This window comes from Alexandromys fortis, unplaced genomic scaffold (genome assembly GCF_014885135.2).
Source record: "Alexandromys fortis isolate MF-2015 unplaced genomic scaffold, M_Fortis_MF-2015_v1.1 scaffold_37, whole genome shotgun sequence".
Lineage (NCBI taxonomy): Eukaryota > Metazoa > Chordata > Mammalia > Rodentia > Cricetidae > Alexandromys > Alexandromys fortis.
The window spans coordinates 5,719,974-5,747,902 of NW_026067914.1; the positions used below are offsets into that span (position 1 = coordinate 5,719,974).

At 43.2% G+C, this 27,929-nt stretch overlaps 1 protein-coding gene across 1 annotated transcript in view; it reads right to left on the bottom strand.

Annotated features, from left to right (window-relative positions):
- Ttc23l (tetratricopeptide repeat domain 23 like) overlaps window positions 1–25,925 on the bottom strand; it is a 57,348-nt gene extending 31,423 nt beyond the window's left edge. Inside the window, exons 1-8 of the mRNA XM_050139049.1 lie at window positions 25,823–25,925; window positions 24,814–24,885; window positions 17,978–18,161; window positions 13,263–13,386; window positions 11,130–11,286; window positions 9,950–10,075; window positions 6,304–6,481; window positions 3,802–3,910 (exon numbers count right to left, since the gene is read on the bottom strand). Of these exons, the coding sequence (XP_049995006.1) occupies window positions 3,802–3,910; window positions 6,304–6,481; window positions 9,950–10,075; window positions 11,130–11,286; window positions 13,263–13,386; window positions 17,978–18,161; window positions 24,814–24,881 (946 nt within the window). The 5' untranslated portion in view covers window positions 24,882–24,885; window positions 25,823–25,925. The remainder of the gene's footprint in view (window positions 1–3,801; window positions 3,911–6,303; window positions 6,482–9,949; window positions 10,076–11,129; window positions 11,287–13,262; window positions 13,387–17,977; window positions 18,162–24,813; window positions 24,886–25,822) is intronic.
- Window positions 25,926–27,929: the final 2,004 nt, after the last annotated feature.

Below are 27,929 nucleotides of genomic sequence, written 5' to 3' on the forward strand. Positions count from 1 at the left end.
GTTTTGTATTTTCGAGACAGGGTTTCTCTGTAGCTTTTGGTTCCTGTCCTGGAACTAGCTCTTGTAGACCAGGCTGGCCTCGAACTCACAGAGATCCGCCTGCCTCTGCCTCCCAAGTGCTGGGATTAAAGGCGTGCGCCACCACCGCCCGGCTACATTTAGTTTTTATGCAGTGTTTGATCTCTTCTGCCTGCCTTTCTACTTTAACTTTAGTTCTTACATTCAGGACAAGGAACCGTGGCTCAGAGCTTGCGCATGACACAAGCAAATTCTGCCTTGTCATTTTTATTTGTGAATGTCCAATTTCAGCTCCTTCACTTCTCCAGATGGATTCTAGAGTCTGACCTTTATTTATAAAAGGTCCTGCTGGGACAATGACTGTAATTATGCTAAGTTCTTAGATTGCTTCTAGAAAAGCTGACCCATTCATTGTATCAAACCTTCTACTTCACACACAGGATGTCGCTACACTTATTTAGGTCAGCTCTCATTTCGTTTGGAGACCTTGATAAGCTTGAACTTACTGATTCTAGAAGTTCCATATCTGTGTTAGTTTTCTTTTTTAATATTTATTTACTATGTATACAATATTCTGTCTGTGTGTATGCCTGCAGGCCAGAAGAGGGCACCAGACCCCATTACAGATGGTTGTGAGCCACCATGTGGTTGCTGGGAATTGAACTCAGGACATTTGGAAGAGCAGGCAATGCTCTTAACCTCTGAGCCATCTCTCCAGCCCCCTCTGCGTTTGTTTTCTGCAGAGACAATACGTTGGTGGCTGTGATGGCATGGAATGTAGCCATGAGTCTGTCAATTATACCAAAGTGGTCATGTCACGGATGACCGTGGTCAGGTAGGGATAAAGTTTTAATCTAGCTGAAGTTTACTTTAATGATAAAACTTGAATATATACAATTTCTGAAACTTTTTATTTATTGTACTGGGTTACATAAGGCTTCTTTCATGCAAGCCTTTGATGCCTCATATGGTGTTACTCTTGATCGTTAAATTTATGTTACTTAGAATCACCGTGGGAACAAATCTCTGGACAAGTCTGTGAGGAATTAGCTGAATGAGAAGTCCTGCCTTAAGTATGGCCAGTGTCCCTCTGTGGGCTGGGGTCCAGGATGAATTAAAAGGACAAGGGGATCCAAGAACGGGCCCTCATCAGCGTGCTGCTTCCTGAATGTAAGCCAATTGCTACCATTACACCACGCATCCTCCGCTCTGATGGGATGTACTCCCCGGAACTGCTAGCCAAAAGAGACTCTTCCTCCAGTCACGTCGTCAGGTACTGTAACGCAGCAGTGAGACATGTGGTACCCTGCCAGCCTCCCTGTCCATCAAGTCGTCTGCCCGCCCAGTTTTGTTTCTCATTTTATGTCCTCTGTATGTATTCCTGCAAATGACATAGCTTCATTCTTCTTTATGGCTGGAAACATTTCACTGTGTGTGGATTTTATCCATTCCTGTGAATGGACACCTAGGTTGTTTCATAATGTAACTGTTAATAAACACTAATGTGCAAGTCTCTGTTTACACTCCCACTGACACTGTGTAAGAGTTTGCTTTGGTCCGTTTTCTCTGATTCAGAGAATTTTTGTATTGTTTTGGGTTTTTTGGTTTTGTTTTACTGAGACAAGGTTTCTCTGTAGCTTTGGTGCCCATCCTGGAACTAGCTCTTGTAAATTAGGCTGGCCTTGAACTCACAGAGATCCACCTGCCTCTGCCTCCTGAGTGCAGGGGATTAAAGGCGTGTGCCACCACTGTCCGGCTGGTCCACATTCTCACCAGCATTTTTCTTGTTTGTTTGCTTGACAGACATGGTTTTAGATATTTTTGGAATGAAAATTTCTAGCTTCTTTCATTGTATATCTCTATATAATCTTTATATATATATAATGTATATGTGAATATATACAATTGTATATGTTTATGTGTGCTTAGAAAGTCTTCTCTAAGTTTAATTTTAGTTCTTTCTATTTTAGATACTTATATATTGTATATAGATATTTATTATATCTATATAATAAGATTTATTAGTTTTGTCCACAAATATTTTATTTTCAGTTTTGATGGACAAAAGTTTAGCTGGAATTTAACTAATTATAAGGTTTGTAGATAGACATTTGCCAACTAGACTGATTTAACGGGGGGGGGGGGGGGGGGGAGGCTAGCAAGCTGCTTTCCTGTGAATTCTGCCTGGGGTGATAGAATCTCAACTTAGCCTCTGTGTGCTCTTCTCTGAATGTTTCTGATGTTGAATATTACTTCAGGTTTATCGGCCCTTGTTGTCCACTTTTGTAACAGTTGCTGCCTTTTAAGCTACAGTTATCTAAGTCAGCAAGTACCCCTCTGCCGCGTGGCCGCAGGAGCCGCAGTCTGAGGAAATTCTCTTCCTACTAAGAGAACTTATCTAAATCTCTTTCCCACTAATGAACGCAAGATTCAAAGGTTGAGGTAGAATCCTGCTTCCCAGAGAGGCTGATTACCAAGCTGCTCACATAGCTCACCTCCTCGCGTCTCCCAAGAAGTCCTCGCGGTGCTTTCCTCGCCCCTCCTTATAGACCTTTCTCCACCTAGCTCCTCCCTACAACTTCCTGTCTGCTAGCTGCTTAAGCAACCTCTGGACCACAGGTGAACTTTATTTAATCGAACACATCTTTGCATCATTAAACAAATGTTCCAGAGCACAAACAAAAGTAACACACCTTAAAAAATATTCCACAACGGGCCATCTGGAAGGCTACTGCGCCTACCACCACGCCACCAGGCCTCATGATTATTTGCATTTCGTCTCCTAAGAACTGCTGGCTCATTTCATTATCTCATTTATTAACTGCTTTTCGGGGTTGTTTTTGTTTGTTTGTTTTAGCTCTTTTTATATTCTAGATATTACTCAGATGTAGAGTTAGCAGAGATCTCTTCCTGGGCTGCAGGCTGCCTCCTCAGTATTTTCCTCTGCTGGGCAATGGTTGAATTTCGTGAAATCTCATTTGTCAGTTGCTGGTGTTGTGTGCTGAGTGCCTGCAGTCATGCTCAGAAGGCGCTCACTGCACCGACAATGAAGTGTGGCCCCTGCTTATGTCTCTATCACTTGGGGAATTACAAGCCTCATCTTCTGTTTGGTGATCCCATTTGGAGCTGATTTTCTTACAGGCTAAGAGATAAGATGGAGTCCCAAGCTTTTACATGTGGTAATCCCGTTTTGCTGGTACCTTATTTTGAAGAGCCTGTTCCTTTCCCCAATGCACATGTTTGACATCTTTTCTTTAATATTAAAAAGAAGCATTCAGGGCACTGGCAAGATGACTCAGGGTAAAGGAACTTGCTTCCAAGCCTGATGACCTGAGATTGGATCCAACCCCCAGGTCTCCATGGTGAAAGCAAAGAACTGACTTTTTTGATTTTCACATATGCACCATGGCATTCACACATGCAAGCATATCTTTTGATAGTAAGCACATGGGCACACACACAGAATAAATATTATTTTTAATTAAATATCGAGAAAAAGGTTTTCTTGAAATTGAGGTTTTTCTCATATAAAAAGCTAAATAGTCCTCACATTTACAAATATATCAAATTTCTTATAACTGTAAAGTATGAAAATTTGTTATACATGGAATGCACACACTATGGGTATACATAAATCTTAGAAAGAAAAAAAATTATTCAATGAAAATTCAGACTTAGGAAGTAGCTACCTATAGTCTTTTATTTATATATGGATCATTCATTAGTTTGCTTTTCATGTCACTGGGGAGTGACGGTAGACACAAGGTCATCTCTTCTACCTACCCCTGTGCTGGGATTCTCCGGACATGGCATAAGCTTTAGCCAGTAAAGCACTCGCCTCAGCGGTTTGGGGGCTGACTTCAGAAAACGAAGAAACACAGATAGAGTAGGCCTGGAAAAAAGAAAACCGTGACAAGATCAGTACTGTTCCTTTAACTGTAAGCTCCTGGGTCAGATCTTCTGAGTTCAAATCTCTGCTGCCACTCGTTAGCTATATTACTTCAGTTGAATTAGCTATAACTGTGCTCCACTTTTCTGATCCTTAAAGGGAGATAAAATAATGATACATGCTTTAAAAATCTTCGTGGGTTAAATGAAATACATACTCAAGTGCACACAATAAAAGCAATCTATACTTTTTAACTCTTAGTTTTTGGTGTTGCTATAAGCATTGACTACTACTTGCTTCATTCTGATTTAATCAGTGTTTTGCTTGTATATTGGTTGGTTGGTTGGTTGGTTTTTTTTGAGATAGGGCTTCTCTGTTTAGCCCTGGCTGTCCTGGAACTCCCTCTGTAGACCAGGCTGGCCTCAAACTCTGTAATCCACTTGGCTCTGCCTCCAGAATGCTGGGATTAAAGATGTGCCTGGCTTGACTATAGTTTTAAGAGATCCTTAAATTCAAAACTCATGTCTTTCCTTGCAGGCAGTGACTCTGGCACTGAAGCAAATTCTCTCGTGTTTCTCCCCGTTGCCTGGTGTCTATAATCTTGGGCTGTCTAACTGTTCTCCACGCCTTTTCTTAACTCTATGGGTTTCAACATAAGACTATGGGGCTGGGCTACTATTTTTCCCATGTACAAAATCCAGCATGTCTATATACATCTGTGGCGAAAGCAGCATTGCCATGTTTTATTCAAAAAAGAGAAAGGTGAATTTAACTAACAGTTCAAGCACATTTTAAACGGAAGTCCCTTAATTGGTTTTTATATCACAGACTCGATATTTGTTCCTTTGTTTTGGTTTGCCTCAAGTATTTGTCAGTTTAGTTACCTCCAAGTGAGATATACTTTTATTTGTTTAACCTTAAATTTGGAAATAAAATCAGCTGCAATGATCTTTTTTTAAAAATATTTATTTATTTATTATATTATGTGTATAGCATTCCTTCCACGTGTGCCTGCAAGCCAGAAGGGGGTGCCAGGTCTCATTATAAATGGCTGTAAGCCACCATGTGGTTGCTGGGACTTGAACTCAGGACCTCTGGAAGAGCAGTCAGTGCTCTTAACCTCTGAGCCATCTCTCCAGCCCAGCTGCAATGATCTTAAAGGGCGTCTGATATAACAAAATACCGTGAGTTTTATGGAGGAGGCCTATCTTAGGATTACTATTTTTGTGAACAGACACCATGACAACAGCAGCTTTTATGGTGGAAAACATTAATTGGGGCTGGCTTACAGGTCAGAGGTTTAGTCCCTTACTGTCACAGCAGGAAACATGATGGCATGCCGGCAGACATGGTGCTGGAGAAGGAGCTGAGAGTCCTACATCTGGATCCACAGGCAACAGGAAGTGAACTATCTAATCACACTGTGTGGGGCTTCAGCACATATGAGACCTTGAAGCCCACCTCCTCAGTGACACATTTCCTCCAACAAGGTCACACCTAATCCAACAAGGCCACACCTCCTAATAGGGCTGTTTTCTATGAGCCAAGCATTAAAAATTATTATTTAATATTGTCACTATTATTATTTGTTTGTGCAAGCAAATATACATGTATAGACACGTGTGGCGGTCAGAGGGCTACTCTGTGGAATCTACTGTTTCCTTCCACTTTCACATGGGTTCCAGGGATCAAACTTTGGTCACCAGCCTTCCCTTTTTGTCTTCCTCAAGTCAACTTCAGCTGCCCCTATGTGTTTTTCCTTTTGGATTGGACTTAGGTTTGGTTTCCTCCTAGCACTGACAGAGATGAGAGGCCTAGGAGAGGATGTGTTATTTCCCAGTTAGGTGACAGAACATATATGTTCACTAGAGTCAGGGACCTCTGGTCAGGGTTTTAGGTTTGAGGCTGTTGTTTGGAGGAAAGTCAAGGTTAACATGTGTGGTAGTTTGAATGTTATTGGCCCCCCATAATCTCATAGATTGTGACACTATTAGGAGGTATAGCTTTGTTAGAGCAGGTACAGAACTGTATCCCTACGGGGGTGGGCTTTAAGGCTTCCTATTATCAGGATATCAGAGTCTCAGCCAACTTCCTGTTACCTACAAGATGTAGAACTCTCAGCCATTCCTCCAGCACCACGTCTTCTTGCACGCTGCCATGCTTCCTGCCATGATGATAATAGACTGAACCTCTGAAACTTAAGTGAGTCCCCTCAATTAAATGTTTTCCTTATAAGAGTTGCTGTGTCACAGCAACAAAAACTCTAACTAAGACAACATGGAACCAATTCTGCCCCTTAAGATGTTAGAGTTAAAGTAAAGAACCAATCTTATCTCCTTGTTATGAGAAGCCACTGGGCCTGGGCACAAACAAGGCCACCTTGCCAAAGAACCAACCTGCTGCAAATACTGGATGGCCTGCTCATGGTTCTTCCTCAGCTGCTCAATCTGAGCGACTTCTTCATACAGACTAATCAGATCTGATGTGCCACGTCCCTTGGCAGTGATGACATTGCCAATGGCCTTTTCAAAGTATGCCAGAGCTAGGCTCATCCTGTGCATGGCCAAGGAGGCTCTACAAGAAAAGGAGAGAAGGTGGAAAGTCACACGGAGGTCACTTCCTTTGCAGACACAGAAGGAATTAATTCCAAGAAGAATTTGTCTTCATAGACAAATCATCTGGACGGTTGGCTCAAAATCCAGCATTGCTTTAAATAAACTCCCATTATCCTGAATTTTGCCCACAAGGTCCCACAAACTATCAGCATTTGCTTAACCCATGAATATGTTTGGTTCTCATACAATTTCTATAAAAATAGAAAAATGTCACCCAGAAATTTATAAAATGGGATAATTTATTCATAAACACTGACTGTGAATCTTGTAATACCAGTAAAGGTGGGGTAAAGCACCAGCCCTAATGACTCAGCAAAAAGCCTGTGACTGCCATGCGTACATGCCATACACATGGAACACATGAGACTGGTTTATATGTGGGACTGATAACGGATAGAACTAGCAGTCATGTGCATGTGAGCTGTGACAGTGGGATGAGAAGCTAGGCATCAGCATGCCATGCACCTCCTCTGCCTCACGGGCAGACGCATTTCCATGCTTTTTCAGGACAGGCTGGAGGCTTCTCAGTAGGGCAGTACTTATGATGCAAAAGTAGACTCCAAAGCCAAGGACAATGGCTCTGGGTTTTGATCCTCCTGCATGTACTGGCTTTGTGGGAGCCTAGCCTGTTTGGATGTTCACCTTCCTAGACCTGGATGGAGGGGGGAGGACCTTGGACTTCCCACAGGGCAGGGAACCCTGACTGCTCTTCAGACTGGAAAGGGAGGGAGAGAGGAGTGGCAGAGCCGGAGAGGAGTGGGGGAAGGGTCTTAGTGTTTCACCTTAGATAGCAACAATGTTTCACCTTAGTTAGCAACAATGTTTCCCCTTAGTTAGCAACAATGTTTCTCCTTAGCTAGCAACAATGTTTCGCCTTAGTTAGCAACAATGTTTCGCCTTAGTTAGAGACAATGTTTCACCTTAGTTAGCAACAATGTTTCACCTTAGTTAGCAACAATGTTTCACCTAAGTTAGCAACAATGTTTCGCCTTAGTCCGTTTACCTTAGTTAGTTAGTTCTCTGTTCATTTGAACAAGATTTCCTTCCACCTTTCTCACTGCGTGAGAATGAGCTCAAATGTTAATTATGGAACTGGCCTGTGTGCCTCCATCTGGAAAAATAAAGAAAAGAAAATGCGAGAGCAAAAAAAAAAAAAGTAGACTCCAAAGAATTGCCTTTTCTTGCCCTCCTGTTGTCTTTATCGCTCTAACAGGAGACATGAAGACCCTGTAACACTCAGCCCGAGACTACCTATCAGCAAAAAAAAAAAAAAAAAAGGTGTCTGAAGAGTTCCAGACAGCACAGGTAGGGTTTGGAACTAGAAAGCTAAGACTGTAGAAGGCGAGAGACTCTGAAAGATGGTACTGTAAGACCCTCAAGCAAAGATCTAGATAGAGCCATCAATGATTAAAAGATGAGGACCTGACTCCTGAGACGCAGGAGATGCCATACCATCTACTGTAAGACGACAGGACTCAAAGCCTCTGCCTGAGTGCCTGGAGTTACACATTTCTGGCTTCTAAAGTCATAAGCGCTAGGTGTTAGGGCTTAAAGCCTCTGGGTTTGTGAGTCCCCAAAACGCTTGGCTAAATGTGACGGCCCACAGTGTATGTCCAGCACTGACGATGCAGAAGCCGGAGGAGTCGTGTAAATTTGGGAGAACAGCCTAAGCGACAGAGCTGAGTTTGACTCAATAAAAAGGAACTCAGGGCTGCCAATTTGTGACTTGCACCTGAAGAGAGCCAAGGCCTGCCAGCTAGCCCTTCTGGCAGATGGATCTTGTCACGAAGATGAGGATGAGGAATAAAGGTCACCACTGGTAGGTTACCTAATCAATCTTCTGACAAATACTTATATCAACCAGACAAGTGCTTCTCTTGACTAAAAGTATTTCTCTCGTTCTTCAGACATTAAGAATGGCTCCCAGCAAGAGCTTTGAAGGAAATATTAGCAAGTTGTGTGACCTTGACAATCTGTCCTTAGTATCTCTACCCTTCAATGGAAAAAGGCATTACTAGAATCAAATATAGCAGCACGGTGCAGAAAATAAGCTACAAATTCAGATGTTTCAATGACAAACCAAGTTCTTAAACTCATTCCGTTGCCTTCAGTTAATCTTGCTCTGCCTTGTTTTCTTATCTGTCAAATAAAACTATTAAGAATGCCAATCCTCACAGGTTATGGCCAGGCCTGAATGAAATAAAATTCCAAAGCACTCGGGACAGGGTGTGCTATGTGTTATTCCTAGTAAGCCTTCTAACACGTAGTACACACACAAAACAGATACTCAAAGACCGTGGTGTGGATGAGCAAAATAAACACTAGAATTGATTGAGAGAAGAAAACATGAGTTTGTTTCACGTAAGGCAGAGCACTTTAAGTAGTGCCCTCGGGGACAGCAGGAGACATCCACCGGACTCTAACCATGTCCCGTTTGACTTCTAGAGTCATGGCTGTTTTAAGGAGGCAGATGTGACGCATGTGTTTCATTTATCACCATTCTGCCATCTGCCCTCCCGTGCCCAGTGCTTATAGCTTTTAGAAAGATTTCTTTCCAGGATGTGATGATATTTGAAAAATCTGAGGAGCAGTAAACTTTCATCATTTCTTTTTCCTGATAATCTGATGGGCCCACTCTCCTTTCTAAATACTCGATTCTCAGAGGATCCTTAACTCAACTCAGAATGGTTTTGAGTCTTGTTCTGGCTTGAGCACACACCGTGGGCTTTGTTTCTACACAGGACAGCGCTTTCCCTAAGCGCGCATGTCTGTCCACAGCTCTGGTAGTCCTCTTAAGTGTTCTTTCCTTATCTGCTAAGATGCCACACTTGATGGCAAAAGTAAGGGGCAACTCAGAAAAACAAACCAACCCCAAGGTAAATGCAAGAGTGTTATGGTACTGCAGGACAAAGGGAGGCGAGCTCAGCTCACAGATCAGCTATGTCCTAGTGAAGTCACCTTTGAGCAGCAGTGCCCAGCCTTCCTAATGCTGCCACTCCAACTCAGTTCCTCATGGCTCAGGGACCCAGAATCATAAGATTATGTTTCTGTTATTTCATAACTGTTAGGAATCATAATGTAAATATCTGACAATACAGAATGTGTTTTGCAACCCCAAGGGGTCACAACCCACAGGTGAGTTAGACTCACTGCCTTCAACCAATTGCTCAGTCTCAACTCAGTCTCCGGCTCTTGGAGGAAACCACAGTCTTACTGACCACCTCAATGGCGGCTGTGAGGATTAAGCATGGCAGTGTACGGTAAACTCACAGAACCAGTTGGTATGTATGACCTCTTCTATTATCCACTGAGCTCTGGGCTCTGTGCTCTGAACATTTCCCTCCTTTTATCAGGTCAGAGACCAAGGGGGAAAAAATCCCAGACCTCATTCACAAAAAGTTTCTGCTTCTTTATGACCAGATCTTACCTGCCCAAAGCAATGGTTAGGTCTTTCTCCGAGATTTGGCTTCCATCAATGCCTCCGTTGTTTAACTCTTTCAGTTCCTTCATGTTTCTGTCTGCTTTCTGCAGGTGGATATACGCCTGTTTGCTTGTGGGGCAGTCAAGGGAAATGCTAAGCACACTAACGGTCACTGTACAGGGAGGGCAGTCTATCAGTTCACCAAAGGGGCCCCTGGGAAAGCAAAGCAGAGTTTGAAAATAGGTATTTATTTAACTGTGTTCTCGATTCTCCATGTGGATGTCATCAAGAAGGGAGAATTCTCTGGAAAAGAGCACAGCCTAGGGTTTCCTGTGGCAGCTGCCTGAATCCAGGTCTGGAATGGCGAGTGTCTGCGAGAACTAACGGAAACTGTAATTTATACTCCATTTCCTTTAGAGACACCGACTGCCTGACAACAGTTACTCATTTGACCAAACTGTTTCATAGCAATGGGAAATGAGAGGAACTAATTATGCTGAAAGGGACTTTTTGGTTCATTTCAAAAATCCAAGAAAAGCAGGTTTGGGGCCAGAGGCAGATAGCAGGGAGGAAAATCCCCTTAATTCCCAGACATCCTTCCATTTCCCGAATTTCAGTCTCTGCCCACCGAGGGTGCAACAGCAGAAGACCACGTATCAGCTCTACAAGCCGACAGACCAGCACAGAGGAGGGGGTAGGTGGGGAGAGCTGGGGCCTTCTGAGTTCGGAATGTCCAAAATCACTCAGGAACTCTACTTTTCTTATCATCTCCTGAGAGGGGAGAATATACACAAAGACCAAAGCCACACGTGTTTTGAGGACAGACATTTGATATCACTTTGCTCTCCGGTGTCCGGAAATGTCTCTGTATCAAGAGCTTGTGTACTAGCATGATCCTACTGGAAGACGGGGGAACCCTGATGAAGTGTAATCCAGTCAGGGCAGATGCCCTTGATGGACATGGTGAGTTTCCAGAACCTTCCTCCTTCTTTCTCATCTCCTCCCTGGCTATAAAGTAAGTGTTTTTTCTTCACTAGGCACTCCTGGATGCGTACCTTTTTAGGTGGACCTCGTGGAGGACCTAGCTGCTCCCAGTTTAACAGGAGCCAGTTCCATTTTCTGCCCTCCCATTTGGCACGTGGCCTATAACCTTCATCTCCAGATCCACCTGGGAAAGAAAGGATATCGGTTTTGCAGGAGCCAGGCGATCCCCAGAGTATAGTAGAGCATGACCAGAGCTCCCAGGATTTCCTTTTTCTCCTTGTCTGGGATTATGTTTCGCTTCCAGGTCAGCAGCGTGCCCCTGGCCGACTCAGCGTGTTTCTTGGCCTGAGATGGGAGGCCTGAGGAAGGTTACAGAGGTGTCAAAGAAGTTAGGGAATGTCAAGAAAAAAAAAAAAAAGACAATACATAAGGCATGTCCCAGTAAAGGGTATTCCTCAAAGAGCAGAAGGCAGACAGTGTGGTTGTCAGGTATGGTTCTTAATCTAGTGAATCACAGTTTTAGGGGTGTTTAGATAGCACAGGCCCCCGTTTCTAACCTAGGCCTAGTAAGCTGGACTCTCTAGATGAACAGGCCCAGGAAATGCTATTTTGAACTCCACAGATGATCTTTATGCAGCCTCCCTGGCACTGACCTGTGGACCTCAGTTTAGAAATCCCTAACTGAGAAGGGTGGGAGCTGAGCAGCCCCTCCGAAATGTTGCTGCAAATGCATGTGACCTTTTCAACTTGCAAGCTTCTCCATCTGCCATCCGAGTAGCAAATGATGCCCATTATGAAAGCTGTCCCTTACCAAGCACATGGAGACATATGGGGCTAGCTTTCAGCTTTCTAGAAAATACTATAAGGGGTTAGGAATGTAATTACTTCCATCTGAAGTTCCTTTTTGTCCAATCCAAGATGAAGCTGGTCATACTAATTGGTCACACACACACACACACACACACACACACACACACACACCCCAATTCTAAGTGCAGTGAGGCTCCTCACTAGGGAAATGCAGAGAATGCCAAGTACCAGCTAGACAGAACTGGCGGGGGTTTCCTCTTGTTTTCTTAAAAAAAAAAATGGTGTTTCTGAGAACTTATCCAAGCTATTTGTCCTTTTAACAGAGGTAGAAGGCAGACTTGAGAACACTGCCTGTTGGATTACTGCCTCATCATCAACCCTGACTCACATCTTTCTTTTTCCCCCGTGGGAAAAGAAAAGGACCAGATACCACCCTGTTCCCTTCCACTCCATGGAAAACTAGAAGCAGCGCTCACTTTCAGCCCTCTCTGCAATCATCTAGGGCTGGCAACCATGGTCATTCCTGCCAAGTACGCCTCTTGAGCCCTGAATCCTCACTTCACACCACTGGCTTGTTCCTAAACTATTCTGCTTTGCCTTTGTCCTTCGAGTATGGTTTCACAGCGTGAATCCAACTCAGTTTTCAACCAGGGTAATCAGAAAGGACTGGCCGATGGCGCCCGCAGCCCTCATATGTTCTAAATGCGCAAGACCTTATTGGGTTGCAACAATAAAAGGAACAAAGGCTTTTCTGGAACGGCTCTAAACATGATCCTGAACCCCAAGGCTTGAACTTGGTACTCTGTACCGATCGCCCCCAAACTTGTGTTTTCCCAGCTGCGGATCTACTGTCTAGTTGCTGACAATTCTAGTTTGCTCTCTGTTGCTGGATAAACATGACCGCAAGCACCATGAGGAGGAAAGTTTCATGTGTCTTTCAGCAAAGACTCTCACCATTTGGGTCTGAAGAGAGCCTGCAATGTACTGAATAAGGAGTTTTCCGTAGGAAAAGACATAGTTCCCACTCGCCTTGTTCCAGAAATGCCTCAATCTGTTGAAGATATTTATTGAGCCCTTACTGAAAAGTTCTGAACTCAGAGCTTTTACTTGGGTTCCAGTGTTAGCAAATGCATTCCAGCTTGTACCCCTGTACCAGAAAACTCGTGGGTCAGCCTTCCGCATGAGCTGAGTGTTTTCACCTGGGTGTCAGCTCCCCATTGCCCTGCTCTTTCTCACTGTGCCTTAGCGTCTTAGCCACAAACTAACACCTGCAGTCCTTCGAAGGATTTGTGAGTGCTAAAGACTGCTGCCTTGGCACACAGTGAACAGTCAATAACTGTTGTCACCGTCATCGTCTTTATCACTAAGGTACACTGTCTCCTGTGCCCATGGAGTTCCCCCTTTCCCTTGGTGAGATGTGGCATGGAATTAAGTAGGGGCCCTCCCCGTCATCCAAGCCCCAAGGGAGAGCTCAGTTTGCCCTCACAGGCTGGCCCAGCAAGACCTGGCTGGGGAAAGCAAGTACCTCTCAGAGTCAGGTAACCATAAGCCAGGTTGGCTAAAGCCTGAGCACACTTCCAGTGTTCTTTCCCAAAAATAATCTGAGAAAGGATGAAACACCGAATCAGCTCCTTGTTTGCTTTGATATTCTGCAGAGAGGGAAAAAAGTCAGTTTAGGGAAGGAAGAAAGTCTGGGGCCCCTCACTCGAGGGTAGGACTACATTGGCCTGGAATCTTTTTTGCCATTCTGTTTCATCACTGAGTCTGGTGGGCTGCCCCTTACACATATATCCTAAAACCAAGCTTTTCTCATTTCCGCTTTTAGTTCATCGTGTCTCAGCCACCCCAGCTTTATATGGCTGGACAGTAACCCTCCTGATTGCTGCCTCTCTTGTCCACCACACTCTTTCTTCTATCTGTCAGCCAGAGAGCTTCCTTTAGCACTTGTCAGGGAAAGCTTTCATCACAAATAGAGAGAGTGGGTTAAATAGCATCCTTAGTTTCCTGTTTCCTGCCATTGCCACTCCTACTCAAGCCTATCTTCCCCACACCTTCTCCTTCTGTAACACTGAAGAACATCTAGATTATGTCATTCATTAGTAATCTCGTGGGTAGATGAGAAACAACCACAAAGTCATTATCACCAAAGCATTAGCAGTGATTTCTTAATATCAAGTAGAGCAATAAACCCAATATTTTGAAGGGATTTTGTTTGTTTTGTTTTTTGAGACAAGGTACCTCTGTGTAACTTTGGAGGCTGTCCTGGAACTCTCTATGTAGACCAGGCTGGCCTCAAACTTACAGAGATCTGCCTGCCTCTGCCTCCCGAGTGCTGGGATTAAAGGCATGTTTTATTGTTTGGTGTTTTGCTATGTAGCTCAGGCTGGTCTTAAATTTATGATCCTCTTGTCTCTGCCCTCATGATTGTTGAGTGGAACCATGCCCAGGTTATCTTTAAAAACAAAGAAAACTAGCAAGCAAAACAAAACGACGAACCAAACAAAAACTTGGAGGCACAACTACTTTGTAAGTATAGCACGCTTTTCTGTCAGAAGTTAATATTTGCTTGTCTTGTTTCCTGACATTAGCACACATTTTCCACCATTGCTCCCTCATATGTTAGGTGGAATACATCTCTGAATTGAAATTCCTCGGGGCTGGTGAGATGGCTGAGTAGACTAAAGCACTTGCTGCCTAAAACTGCAAGCCTGATGACCTAAGGCTCAATCCCCGGATCCCATGTAAAGCTGGAAAGAATTGACTCCACAACGCTGTCCTCTCCTCGTTATATGTGCTCTGACGTAGGCACAGGTGCACAGACACACAGTCGTCAAGAATGATAAACAGACATTTCACCCACCTACTTTTTTTGGATGCCCAGTGGAACAGTTTGTAATGAAAAGGCAGGCTAGATAATCATTCTTTCTCTTCGCCTACCCACTTTCAGAACAACAAGCTTGTTCATGGGCTTCCTCCAAAGGGAAGCAAGTACGTTACTGTAATTATTATAAGCTTAAATGCTCCTAAACATTTTGTGTGGCAACATAATCTTTTAAGAGTATAATTAGCTTATGTTACTGTCCTGTATATATTTTAAGGAAATCCAAAGTCTTTACCATAGCCTCCACATGCTCAGTATGACCGTACACTGATCACTCCCTCAATTTCCTATCCCTTCCCATTCTCGCCTTTCTCTCACTGCTGCAAGAATACTGCCCAGCTTCCCCTGGACAGGGCAAACGAGCTTCCACTGTGGGCTCCCCTGCCTGAGATGCTCTTGGGAGTACTTGGGTCTCTCGCTTCACTTTTGTTGTGTTCGCCTCGGAGGCTGTTCTTGCTGACTGTCCTAAAACAACCTGATCCTTACCTGCTTTATTTTTAATCCACGGTACTCCCATCTGACATTGTTGTTGGTTTACTATCTGCCTCCCCAAATAGACTCTGACTTCCTTAAGAAGTTTATTCCTGCCAGGTGTGATGGCTCATACCTTTAATCTCAGCACTCAGGTGCCAGAGGTGGGTAGATCTCTGTGAGTTAGGGACTAGCCTGGTCTACACAGTGAGATCCAGGATATCCAGAGCTATACAGTGAGACCCTGTATTAAAACAACCAGAAAGAGAGGGGATTTTTCCCTCTCGTTCACTGTTATAGGACTGTACACAGAGAAGGTATATTTACAGCATCCAATTAATGTAATAAGTATATTACATTCTCTTGTAATAAGTATAGCAATAAGGTAAGTGAGGGAGCTCAGCAGAGAGCTCTAGAAGACCACAAACCACACATTTGTGTTGTCATGCATTTCAGTGACTTTACATAGTCATTCAGTGGCTGCAGTGGTCATCGACTCCAGACATTAATTTTTAGGTGAAGTCAAAATAGCCCTTTAAGGAATCAAGAGCTAAAGTTCTAGCCAATCTGGGATGTGTGCTGACTACCTTGCTTTAGGGAAGGTCAACCAAATCCCAGCTCCCTTTCCTGAAATTTGGAAACCTGTACCACCTACCTTAAGGAGTTATTGCAAGAAGACAATTAGTTCATGTTCACGTGATCCAAATTTGTTAAGACTCATCTAGTTATATCCTTCTTAAGATACAGTAACCCTTCCTATGGATCCACAGACTGCCTCCTCCTGCCTCCTGCATTTCCCACATCAACCAGGTACTTCTGCTTCTTCTGATGCAAGCCACAAGCAAGGGACATCTCCCCACACTTTAAAAATATCCAGTCAGCATTTTGGAGAGTTCATCAAGGGATAATCATAACAAACATTAAGCTCTATTATGAGTATAAAACAAGTACCAGGAAAACTGCCAGCAGGAGTCCAGAGCCCTGGGTCGGGCTGGCTAACCATTAGTAGTTTGTATCACTTTTATACTCCTTGTCCTAGGGAAGCGGTATGGGCTTTAGAGATCACCCCACCACTGTTGCTTACAGTAGTATCCTGTCCTTTAAGGCTGTGATTATTAGACTGAGTGACATTTAACTCCTAAGATATAAATATTTTCATTATCTAAACTGGACAAAGAGTTTCAAACCATGAAGCCTCTACTGGTTGTGCTGGTTAGTCTGTAGTCCACTTGACAGCAGCCTAGAGTCGACCAAGAACAGTGACTCTCATCTGAGGAACTACTCAGATCAGATTGGCTTCTTGTCTATGAATTGTTATCTTGACTGTTAATTGGTGTAGGAGGGCCCCGACCCTTTTCTATAGGCAGAAAATCCCTAAGCAGGTGGGTCTGGGCCACATAAGAAAGCTAGCTGGGCATGGACCAGAAAGAGCAAGCTAGAGAGCATCTTTTCTCCATGGTTCCTGCCTGTTGACCCTGCACGAGTCCTGCCATGGCTTCCCTCAGTGATGGACTGTTACCGGCAACCATAAGCTAAATAAATGCTTGGATCTCCAAGTCGCTTTTGGTCACGCTGTTTATTGTAGCAGCAGAAGCAGAGAAGCACACTTGCACTGTGTGGAAGACGCTACTTTCCTTATAGAAATGAGATTTCTGGAATGCAGGTGTGAACTGAGGAATCCAGGTTGTGATGGTTGTCCACTGAAGTTCTCGAGGCAGTTTGTGGAGGCAGATGTACAGATACCCATTAGAGAGGCAACAGCAGTGTTTGCCTCTAGGGTCCCTTTCAGTCTTGCCTGAGCCCTCTTCTCACTTTCCTCACATGTACTTTAGAATCATTTTCTCTTGGCCACACATGACCACAAGTCAGCGTATGAACTTCTCTGTTGATAAACCACAATCTGGGAGCAGGCTGGTGGCCGTGTCCTAACAAAGAAAGTTAATGTGTTGCTATGTCAAGATCCTAGATTTTGAATCCTTTGGTTTATATACCTGTTCAGAGATCAGAATTCCCAAGTCCTTAACCATATAAATACGTTCACCTTCATCTGGATGCGAACCTCTGCTTCATTCTGTTTCTTGTTCTTTGGTTTATGCCTGTGATGTGGGATTCCCCTTTGGATGCTGTGAATACCATTGTTGAATAAAGAAACTGCCTTGGCCTGTTGACAGGGCAGAACTGAGGTAGGAGGGGGAAAACTAAACTGAATGCTGGGAGAAAGAAAGGCAGAGTGAGAGAGAAGCCATGTAGCCCCACCAGAGATAGACGCCAACCTTAATGGTAAGCTACAACCACATGGCGATACACAGATTAATGGAAATGGGTTAAATTAAGATATAAAAGCTAGCCAATAAGAAGTTAGAGCTAACGGGCCAAGCAGTGATTTAAATAACATAGTTTCTGTGTGATTATTTCGGGTCTGAGCAGCCATTAAAAAAAAACTAGCAGCTTCTTACAATATGTCTGATTCTACTGTGATCATGACATCCTACCTACATCAATTATCTGCTTGACTACTGCTGTTCTTGGCCTTTTGCTCTACCATCCTGACCTTCTTCTTACCCAAGGATTATCTCGAAACCTTGATATAAGGCATAAGAGACTTGTTAAGATACGGCTAAACAAACAGCAATTGGGTATGACAAACACCCAAATGTTTTAGTTAAAATTTTGGTTAAAAGTTAAAAGTACGAGCACAGAGGGACAGAATGAAATGGGCAGAGAACTGGAGGGTAGGCTGGCTCCCCGATCCTGTTCTGCTCTATTTTTTTTAAGTTCCAACAACGGTTTCCTCGTGCGCGTCATTCTATAGGAAAGGCAGGCAATCTTATGCTACGCGCACACTATGAACGGCAACCCAAACCCAGTAAAGATTTTGTTTGTTTTACCATTTTCTCCTTAATGAGCTGATCATATTTCCTCTGGCACTGAGCCAGCTTCTGTTTCGGAAAAGACATACAATCAGCAGTCACGCCTTCTTTCTGGACCTTGGTGTCTTCTTCAGTCTCTTTACACTGACAAGCAGCAAACAACTCATCTGTACACTGTGCGGGGTTCCTGGTTTGCTGTGACCTGTGGGCATAAGGTGGGCACGGATCAGGATTCTCAAAAAGACCCAGCAGAAGGCTAAAATATCTGCAGCTGGAGGATATTAACTTGCTTTCTTCTTAGTTAAGGTTTCTATTGTTGTGAATAGACACCATAACCACGGAAGCTCTTATAAAAGAAAGTGTTTAGTTGGGGTTGGCTTAGAATTTCAGAGGTTTAGTTTAATATTGTTATGGCAGCATGCAGGCAGCTACAGTCCTGGAGAAGGAGCTGAGAGTTCTACAATTTGGTCCAGAGGCAGCAGAATAGATACCTACACTAGGCCTAGCTTGATCATAGAAGACTTCAAAGTCCACCTCGGCAGTAACACATTTCTTCCAACAAGGCCATACCTACTCCAACAAGGCCACAACCTTCTAACAGTACCACTTCCAATGTGCCACACATTCAAATGCATGAGTCTATGGGGAGCCATTCCTATTCAAACCACCACACTGTCTCAGTTCAATTTTAAATAAAGATATACAGTAAACTCACACTACTCTCAGAATCCAGCATCCATGCAGCAATGCCGTAGCTCAAAGTAAGCATCTGGCAAGCTTGTCACCTTGCATTAGAGTCACAGTTATTCTGTTTGTAAACTGTGTAACCCTGAGTAAGTGCTCTTCAAATGATTTCTCTGTGAATGTGGGTTGATGTGAATGCCTGCCTAATGCAGTTAGAAGGACTAAAGGAGCTGACACTCCTGAATCACTGTGTACAGTGAGCAACATTTTGCAAGCACTTCCTTAATGTCTGCTATTATTATTGCTATTGGCCCCATGGCTTGATTTCATCCTACAAAATGAGAGTACTGAGTTGGAAGACCTTTAAAGTCCTCAAATTTAGATCCAAACCAGGAAAAGGAATGGATACAATGAAATAGGGGACACGAAATAACATTTTGAGGGTAGGCTAACTTCACAGTTCCTCTTTCATAAGTCTCAAAAACCTCAATGTATAATTTGTAATTAGCCAAAGAGAATGCTGTCGTGGCAGTTGTACCCAAGTCGCAGGAGTCAGGGGAAGCTGCTATAGTCACGTGGGTGCTGCACTAAGAGAAGACAGCCAGCCACATGCTGGGTCAAGTGCAGAGTAAGAAGCGAGTGCCTCTTTTGTTGTCTTAGAGATCATTGCGGTAAGAAAGAAGCAAGTTGAGAATTCTCCCCACAAACACAATAGACACATTAGCAGACAACATAGATAAAGCTCTAACTTCAAGGCTGAGAGCAATTTAGAAAGAGGTAGCTGGAAGTGTATTCATAGAGAAAAGAGACAAATGTATCCTAACGTCACCAGAAAAAATGAGTCAAAATGATGTGGAATAAACAGAATTCTGACATCTTAAGAGCAATGACAATTAATTAGCAATGTCTCCCATGAGGATCATCTTCATATTCACAAGGGTTTTTAGGGTTCCAACCAATGCAAACTTGTTAAAGTTTACCTTTCTTAAACAGTTGTAGTAGATCGTGCCTTTAATGCCAGGAGGCTCAAGCATTAGAATTATGAATTCAAGGCCAATATGGGCTGCAAAAATGATTTAAAAGAAGAAGAAACACCATCCTTTCACAATGACTACTCGGGAAATATACATTTGTTGTTCTTTTAAATAGGGAATTTAGAAAGTCAGAACAGGAAAATAGATGTCAAGTATTATCTTTTAGACCAAATTTGAAAAATTATATAATACCCACTCAGAGTAGTGTCCCAAAGAACATATCCAAAGGCAAGCAGGCATGCCAGGTCATTTGGATAGGGGAGCCTTTCTTCAGGCCAGGGAAGAAAGCCCTTCCCACAGATGAGTGTGCTTTGAGTAAACCAAGAGAAAGGCTGGTGATATGGTGTGGCCGGAAAGCAAGAGACAAACTGGGTTCTTATCCATCTGCTCAATGCTATACTTTCCCTCAGGTCACAGCATGGACATCTCCTAGGAAATCTCTCTCAGAAGAAGTGACCCAGACACTCCAACTCTTTTTATATGTGTATAATATGTGTTTTTAAGAGGACTCTCCAGTGGTAGGGTTCTCTACGACCTTTCCAAAAGCTATTTCTGCTAGTTAGCCTCCTCTATATTCCACCTTCTACCTTGCCCTAAAGGTCTTTATGTTTGTTGTCCTTCCCCATATTTCCTCCTCTACCTTGCCCTACCATCTCCATCTCCATCCCCAGTTTAACCCTTCCTGTTCCATTGCTTTTCTTATTACCACTGTGCTCCACCTTTCTTTCCACTTCATGGCCCCTTACTGACTTCCTGACCTCTTTGAGTATTCCAAATAAAGCACACATAAGTGAACATTCAAAACTATCATCCACAGATGAGAGAAAACATATGACATTTGTCTTTCTGGGTCTAGGATACCTTGCTCAGAATGACTGTTTCTGGTTCCATCCACTTACCTGAGAATGTCATAATTTCTGAACTGAATAACATTCCATTGTGTAAATGACCATTATTCATTCATCAGCCAATGGGCAGCAAAGCTGTTTCCATTCCCTGGCTATTGTGAATAAAGAGTCGCGATGAACATAGATGAGCAGTTTGGTACTACAACTCTGTAGTACAGTATATGATGAGATACAGGATATACAGTGCTGTGGGTTATATGCCCACGAGAAGTGTAACTGGATCATGGAGTAAAGTGAATTGAAATGGAGATATCCCATAATAGGGTGACAATGCTCTTATTAGACACAGGAGGCTAACAAAAAAAATCCAGGGTCATGAATGGGCTATTTCTTTTGGAGTTGTTGGCCAGTGAAGTTCTGTAGACTCCTAAACATTATAGACTATTGAGAATGGCCCCCATCGACTCATATATTTGAAGGTTGGTCCCCAGTTGGTAGAACTGTTTGGGAAGGATTCTCCTTGTTGGAGAAGCTGTGTCACTGGGGGTAGGCTTTGAGGTTTCAAAATTCCATGCCATTCCTAGTTAGCTCTCTCTGCCTCATGGTTGTGTCTCAAGATGTACACTCAGTTATGACTCCAGCACCATGAACACCTGCTTGCAGCCATGCTTCCTGCAATGATGGTCATAGATTCTGAAACTGTAAGCTCCCAATAAAACTCTTCCTTCCTGAGTTGTCTTGGTCATGGCTCACGGCGTCTGATCACAGCAATAGAAAAGTAACTAACCTATAGCACACCCCTCCTCCCAAAGCCTAGGCATCATTTCAGAAGTGAGGGTGGGAAGACAGTAAGAGCTCGAGGTAGTGGGTGACTGCAGGGAAATGGTGTCTTCCGGACCCCACAGAGTGATTACAGTTAGGGACTCACAGTCATTGTGATCACATGTACGAGACCTGCACACGATCAAGCCAGACAGAACCCCAGCATACAGAGAGGAGGTGGGCCTGAAGTCTCAACCTTAGCTGGGTTGCTGTTGGCAACTGATGGATTCTGGGAGAGGGAGTCAGTTCTCTTCAGGGTATCACTCGAGTGGGTGGCTATACACTCAAGAGTGTGTGGTTAGCACAAATTACACTCAATAGTGACAGAAGAAACCAAATTGGGTAGGCGGGGAAGGGGGTTGGACGGTATTACAATACATTGTATGAAATTCCTTAAGTACTAAAAAGATACACTCCAAAGGGAATTCAAAAATTTTCCCAAATTCTACTAAGATACAATTCACATTATAGTCTGATTTAATCTCCCTTCTCTAGTTGCCTCCCTTCACTGCTTCCTCCCACCTCCTGAGAGTCTTGCTGGCCTTCTAGAAGTAAGTTCCACTGAGGTAGGGTCTGAATCACATTTGTTTCTCAAGCCCTATCTAGCTATCAGTAAATTTAAGCCATTTGTTAGCAAACAAGGAAGGGTTAAAAAAAAAAAAAAAAGAACATGAGTCTTTAGAATGTTTAAAAGTACCAAGGAGTGGAGAAACCTGTAAAAAAAATATTATCAACTCAGAACAGCTAAAGGACATTTTCACTGAATAGAAAACTTTTGCTTGAGCTTCTTATTTCACAGATGTGCTGCAGATGTCAAGTCCATGAAGTCATGAGAGAGAATGCTAATTATGGATATTAAAAATCATAACCTCTAATGTTTTAATTAAGCCTTGAAAGAGACTATGTTGAGATCAAAGCAGCAGTCTTCAATAACAACCTCAAAGAATGACAAACTTTGAAGTCTTCCCAGGTGAGTTGAGAACAAAAATCCCTGAGCTAGCTTTGAACATTTAGTAAAAGAAGGTTAAAAAAAAAAAAAGGTGGCTGCATGTGGTGGTTTGAATAGGAATTGCCCCCCTCCCTTGACTCGTGTTTGAATGCTTTGTCCAAAGGCAGTGACACTATTAGGAGATGTGGCCTTGTTGGAGGAAGTGTGTGGCTGTGGGGGTGGGCACTCTCTCTTGATTGAGGACCCAGGTGTAGAATTCTCAGCTCCTTAATATTAACCAGAGTCTTAATATTAATTATAAATGCTCCAGTACTATGCCTGCCTGCGTGTTACCATGCTTTCTGACATGACATAATAGACTAAACCCCTGAACTGTAAGCCAGCCCCAATGAAATGTTTTCCATTTTAAAAGTTGTATGTATGGTCATGGTGTCTATTCACAGCAATAAAATCCTAAGACACCACATAATCATGACAAGTGAGATATCTCAGGAAAGTCAGAATCAAAGGAATCAGCAAGGTGAGTGAAAACTTTTTAGGCTGTGACTCATTCCATCTGTTGAAATAACAAATATAAAGCCTGATTGGTTATATATTTGAAGAATGGTTATTTCCAATACGCTGTATTGTGAACTCTACATCTTAAAACGATTTATTTATTTTTATTTCATGGGTATTTTGTATAGGCAGATATTTCCTGTGCCAGCAGCCACACTCAAATAACCAGAGTCTTAATATTAATTATAAATCCTCAGCCAATAGCTCAGGCTTATTATTAACTAGCTCTTCCAACTTAAATTAACCCATTTCTACTAATCCATATGCTGCCCCAAGGCTTGTGGCATACCTCTCTGGTGTGTGGCAACAACTGACTTTGTCCTCCTTTTTCTCAGGGTTCTCTGTCTGGCTTGCCCCTAATCTTATCCTGTCCAGCTATTGGTCAGACAGCTTCTTTATTAAACCAATCACAGTGATATATAGTCACACAGTGTAAAGGGATATTCCACAGTTGTGCCTGTATTATGCCTGTGCACCTTGTGTATGTAGTACCTATGGAGGCCAAACAAGGGTTTGGATTTCCCAGGACTGGAAACAGGTGGACAGCTATTCGCTGCCGTGTAGGTGCTTTGAATTGAACTCCAGTCCTTTGGATGCATACAGTGTGTTCTTAACTGTTGAGTCACCAATCTCAGAGATGAATATAGAATAAAAAAAAAATAGAGTGCTATATTTTTTAAAAGTCCATTTTTATAGTTCCATAACATTTAACCTGATGATATCTTATAATATGTAATCTTCAATAAGGTAACCACTAGCCACAGGTGGCTATTATGAGCATTAAATATGGCTAGTTGGAATTAAAATACTCTCAAAATGTGAAAATAGGCTGAATTTGATGATGCACTATGAAAAATTGTATAAAATATTAAACAGTATAAAATATTTAGCAATAAAACATAATATTTTAAGTATATTGAAATAAGACAACATTAAAATTAAACATACTTTTGTTTACTTTTTATTACGGCTCTCAGAAAAATGTAAATGCTGTAAGTGGTTGACAGCCATTGTGTCTCTCTACAATGGCCTGGAATAAAGCAGTGGTTCTCATCTAAGGCAGATTCTGCTTCCTGGGGCCATTTGGCAATGCCACAGATGGGACAGTCTTACTTGCATATAGTGGCTAAAAGCAAGGTATACTTCTAAATCTTCCTAACAGAGAGTTATCCAACTCAAAAAGTCAGTAGTGCCATGAGTAAGAGATCGCCACATAGAGAAAAGCTAATTGTTGAAAGTAGACTACCTGGATAAAATACCACTAATTAGCTGTGCAATTTGGGCAAACTGCTCAGCCTCTCTCTCTCAGATTTATAATTACCATCTAGACAATGCTGTAATGATGGTCCAGAAAGCTCATCCCTACAGAGTTGTGAAAGGACAGGCACACAGAATCTGCTCAATAAGAATTGATTACTAGGATGTAAAAGTAGGCCTGGAGAGATGTCTGAGTTGCTAGGAGCACTTACGACTCTTCCCAAAGACACAGTTCAGTTCCCAACACTCAGGTCAGGTTGTTTACAACTAACTCCCTGCAACCACCAGGGGACCCGACACCCTCTTCTGGCTTCTATTTGTGTCTGAACCTACATAGCCCTCCCCATTTGAAATTTAAGACAGTAAAAATAAATTTAAAAATGCTTTCGTGTATCCACTGTCTTTTTATTTCATGAAGTCCTACTCTGATTTTTGTTATGCTTTTCTCCCGGGATTTACTGGAGTTGTTCTGATGTCGTGTTATTTTTATAAACGTGAACATCTTCATCAGTTAGGAAAATACAATTGCCGTCCATCTTTCAGAGGTTGTAGACACCAATGGAGGTTATTCCATAATCCTATCAACATAGACAGCCCAGCTGTGGACCTTTCTCCTCTATGGGAAGCGCATGTATAGCTTTTCACCCAGACTTCCCGTAACGTGGCGAGTGAGGATCCTGACAAGGCTTTGTTGGTACTTACAGGTGGAAGCAGAAGTCCCAGTCGGTGTCATTGCTAACGGTTGGAATGCGGATAGGGTTGGCTTGCATTTTCCTACCAAGAATCACAAGTGAGGTCAGTTTGGGGGGAAAGGGCTTAGACGTTTGTTCTGTCTTCCTTCTGCTGGATATTCCTAACTTTATAAATGAAAACTGCTAAATATAAATCTACCAATAGACTATGCAGACCCATGTTGAGAAACTCCTAAGATGATGAAATTGGAGGTGTTTTTCAGAGCCGTATCTCTTTTTCCTGTTGTCTGCTCTATATTACGTCCCCAAAGTTCCTTTAAAGTATTTCCTAAAGGGCCCATCTTTTACGTTTACTGGGTCATCCGAACAATGGTGACCTGTTCAACTCAAATACTCTTTGGCAGCGCTAAGGGAAAGCAGAAACAAAAAGCAATCAATTTTTCGTATAACCTGAAGTGTTTTAGTAAATCTTCCCTTTTCCAGGAACCACACCACTATTTAATAGAAAGTTCTAGTTAAGAGTCTAAAACTCCTGTGCCTACTGCTGTTAGCTGTTGACAAAAGTGAACCACGTGGGATGGGAGGAGTTAATAATAATTTGTAAAATGCATTTCTAAAGGCTATCTTTAACCCTTGAGTGCACACACACTTCACTGAACGTTTACAACCTCGTAGGCGCTCCCGGAAGATTACTGTGGCAGCTTTCCTTGACCCAGGCTCCAAATACCAGTTATACAAACATAGGATCGGCAGAAGGATTGACCTCCCTTCCTAAGCAGTCCTTCACACGGTTCCCGGTTCCCGGACAGTTACACAGGGCCCTGGATTAGGACCTGGCCCTCCAGCCCCCCTCTAGGACAAATCTCTTGCTGTTTCTCCGCAGTTTTTCTACTGTTGCTTCCTAAACGTGGACTCTCCTGAGTGCTAGGCCCCATCTTCCCCGCCCGTTCAGGTTCCCTGCACTAAAAGGTGAGCACCTTTGGCTCCCCGACCCCTAAATGCCTTCCCGGATCTCTCACCCGGCTGGGCTGGGCAGTTAGGACCTCTGCTGCCTCGGGTCAGCCTGCTGGCCAGGGCCCTGTCCTGAAGCACAGAAGCTAGGCTTCTGAACTTGGAGACAATGCGTTGCCATGGGGACGGACGGCGTCTTAGCAAGGACTCCAGTGAGCCTTGGCAACGCAGGGCACTTCCGGCTCCACAGAGGGCCCAAGGCGGGCTCTCCAGGGCCGCTCTGGAGTGATTGATGCCTTGCTGCTGTGAATAGTCCCGTGGTGCCTGTCTCACAGGGACATTACCTCTCGAAGATGAAGGAAGAGAGGATAAATCCCGTGGAAGAAAGGAAGGCGGCCTCAGGAGCCTGATAATTTTAAAACTGCTCCATCTGTGGGCGTTTACGGGAATGATCCTTGGAACGGGCTGGACCCTGCACTTCAGCAGTCCTGGTCTTCTGGGTCCCTAGACATCAGAGACAGACTCCCGTAGCTACTAGCAGTGTTTGCATCGTTGGCGTTAACTCTCTGGATAAAGTTGGAATCAGGCTTGGTGAAGAAAACAGTACTGGAAATAAAGACTCAGGGCCAGGAGCTGTCAAATGGTTTACCATTTCAGAGGGAAAGGCACATTCGGCAAACACCACAAAGCTCTAAATCATACAGCTTTGTCCCACCAGGTCACGAGCACACAGTAGCGCTACGAAGATGTGAAGGAAATACTAGCTGTGGCATTTCAAAGTGATGTAATGAGCCCTATGCACTGGTCCCTTGACAATCGAGCAGGTAAGCCCCTCCTGTTTTCAAAGGAAAGATTTGGTACGTTTTGCATTCTTACATATCTGGGGTGGAAATTTATCATTGACATTAGAATGTCAAGAAAGCCTTTCAAAGTTGGGGGATTTAAATGAGTGTTCTTTCATATATGATAAAAGCTAGATGGTCTGTAAACACAAGGTTTAAATCTGTCCCCACAACCTCCTAAGCGAAAAATTCAGAAAGATTCCACTACGCCTGTTCTCTGGCTCCTAAGAGAACCTTCAGTTGAAGCAATGGTCAGACTCTGAGACTTTTTCTTCCACTGCCATCTTAACCCTGTCCCTCAAATGTGGATTTTAGTAACAATGTATGACTTAGGTTTCTTTGCTAACTCTGGAATGTCTCCATAGTTAGTTCTAGTATGCACACTCACATTGTCTCCCTTAATCCCAAGGGAGAAGCAAACAATCTCAGAACTTCCAGAGGTAGAGGCAGGATTGAAGCAAATTTGGGGACTGCTTGGGCTATACAGCAAGTACCACACTAGCCAGGGATACATTGTGAGACCTTGTCTCAGATAAAGAAAGAAGAAAGAACACTCGAGAGAACGCAAATGTAGAGACTTAGCCGGGAAGTAAAAGCGCATGCAGAGAGCGCTTTGAGACCCAAATCTAATGTGATTACCTTCAAAAGATTCTAAACCTACGAACTATGAAATATAAGAACAAGAAAATCCAAATAAGTATGTTTTGGAACTTTTGTTGTTGTTGTTGTTGTTGTTTTTGGTCTCTCTGGACAGAATTAGATGTTCTCTTAGTTAGCTTCAGCTGTTAGTTTGACACTGCTCAGTTATGTCATGGAGTTCCAGTCCAGGGATTGTCTTCATCAGGGTGTCAGGCTTTCTCAGGTGTGACTTGATGTAGGCGGACCTAACCAAGTGTGGGCGGTACCATCTCCAGGCAGGTGGGCCTGGGCTTCCTAAGAAATGTAGTCAGACACGAGCTTGGGAGCAGGTCAATAAGCAACATTCCTCCACGGTCTCTGCAATGTCCTGCCCTGGTTGAGTTCCTGTCATGACTTTCTCAGCGATGTGCTGTGTGCTGTCAGATAAAACAAACCCTTTCCTCCCCACGTTGCTTTGGTTATGATATTTATTATACCAACAAAAAAGCAAACCAGGGCCAGGTGGTGGTGGCACATGCCTTTAAACCCAGAGGCAGAGGAGGCAGACATCTGTGAGTTCGAGGCCAGCTTGGTCTACAGAGCTCCAGGACAGCTAGGACTGTTACATAGAGAAATCCTGTCTTGAAAAAAAAAAAAAAAGCAAACTAGTACAGATAGTACAGATGTCTTATGGTCTTGGTCAGGGCTCTATTGC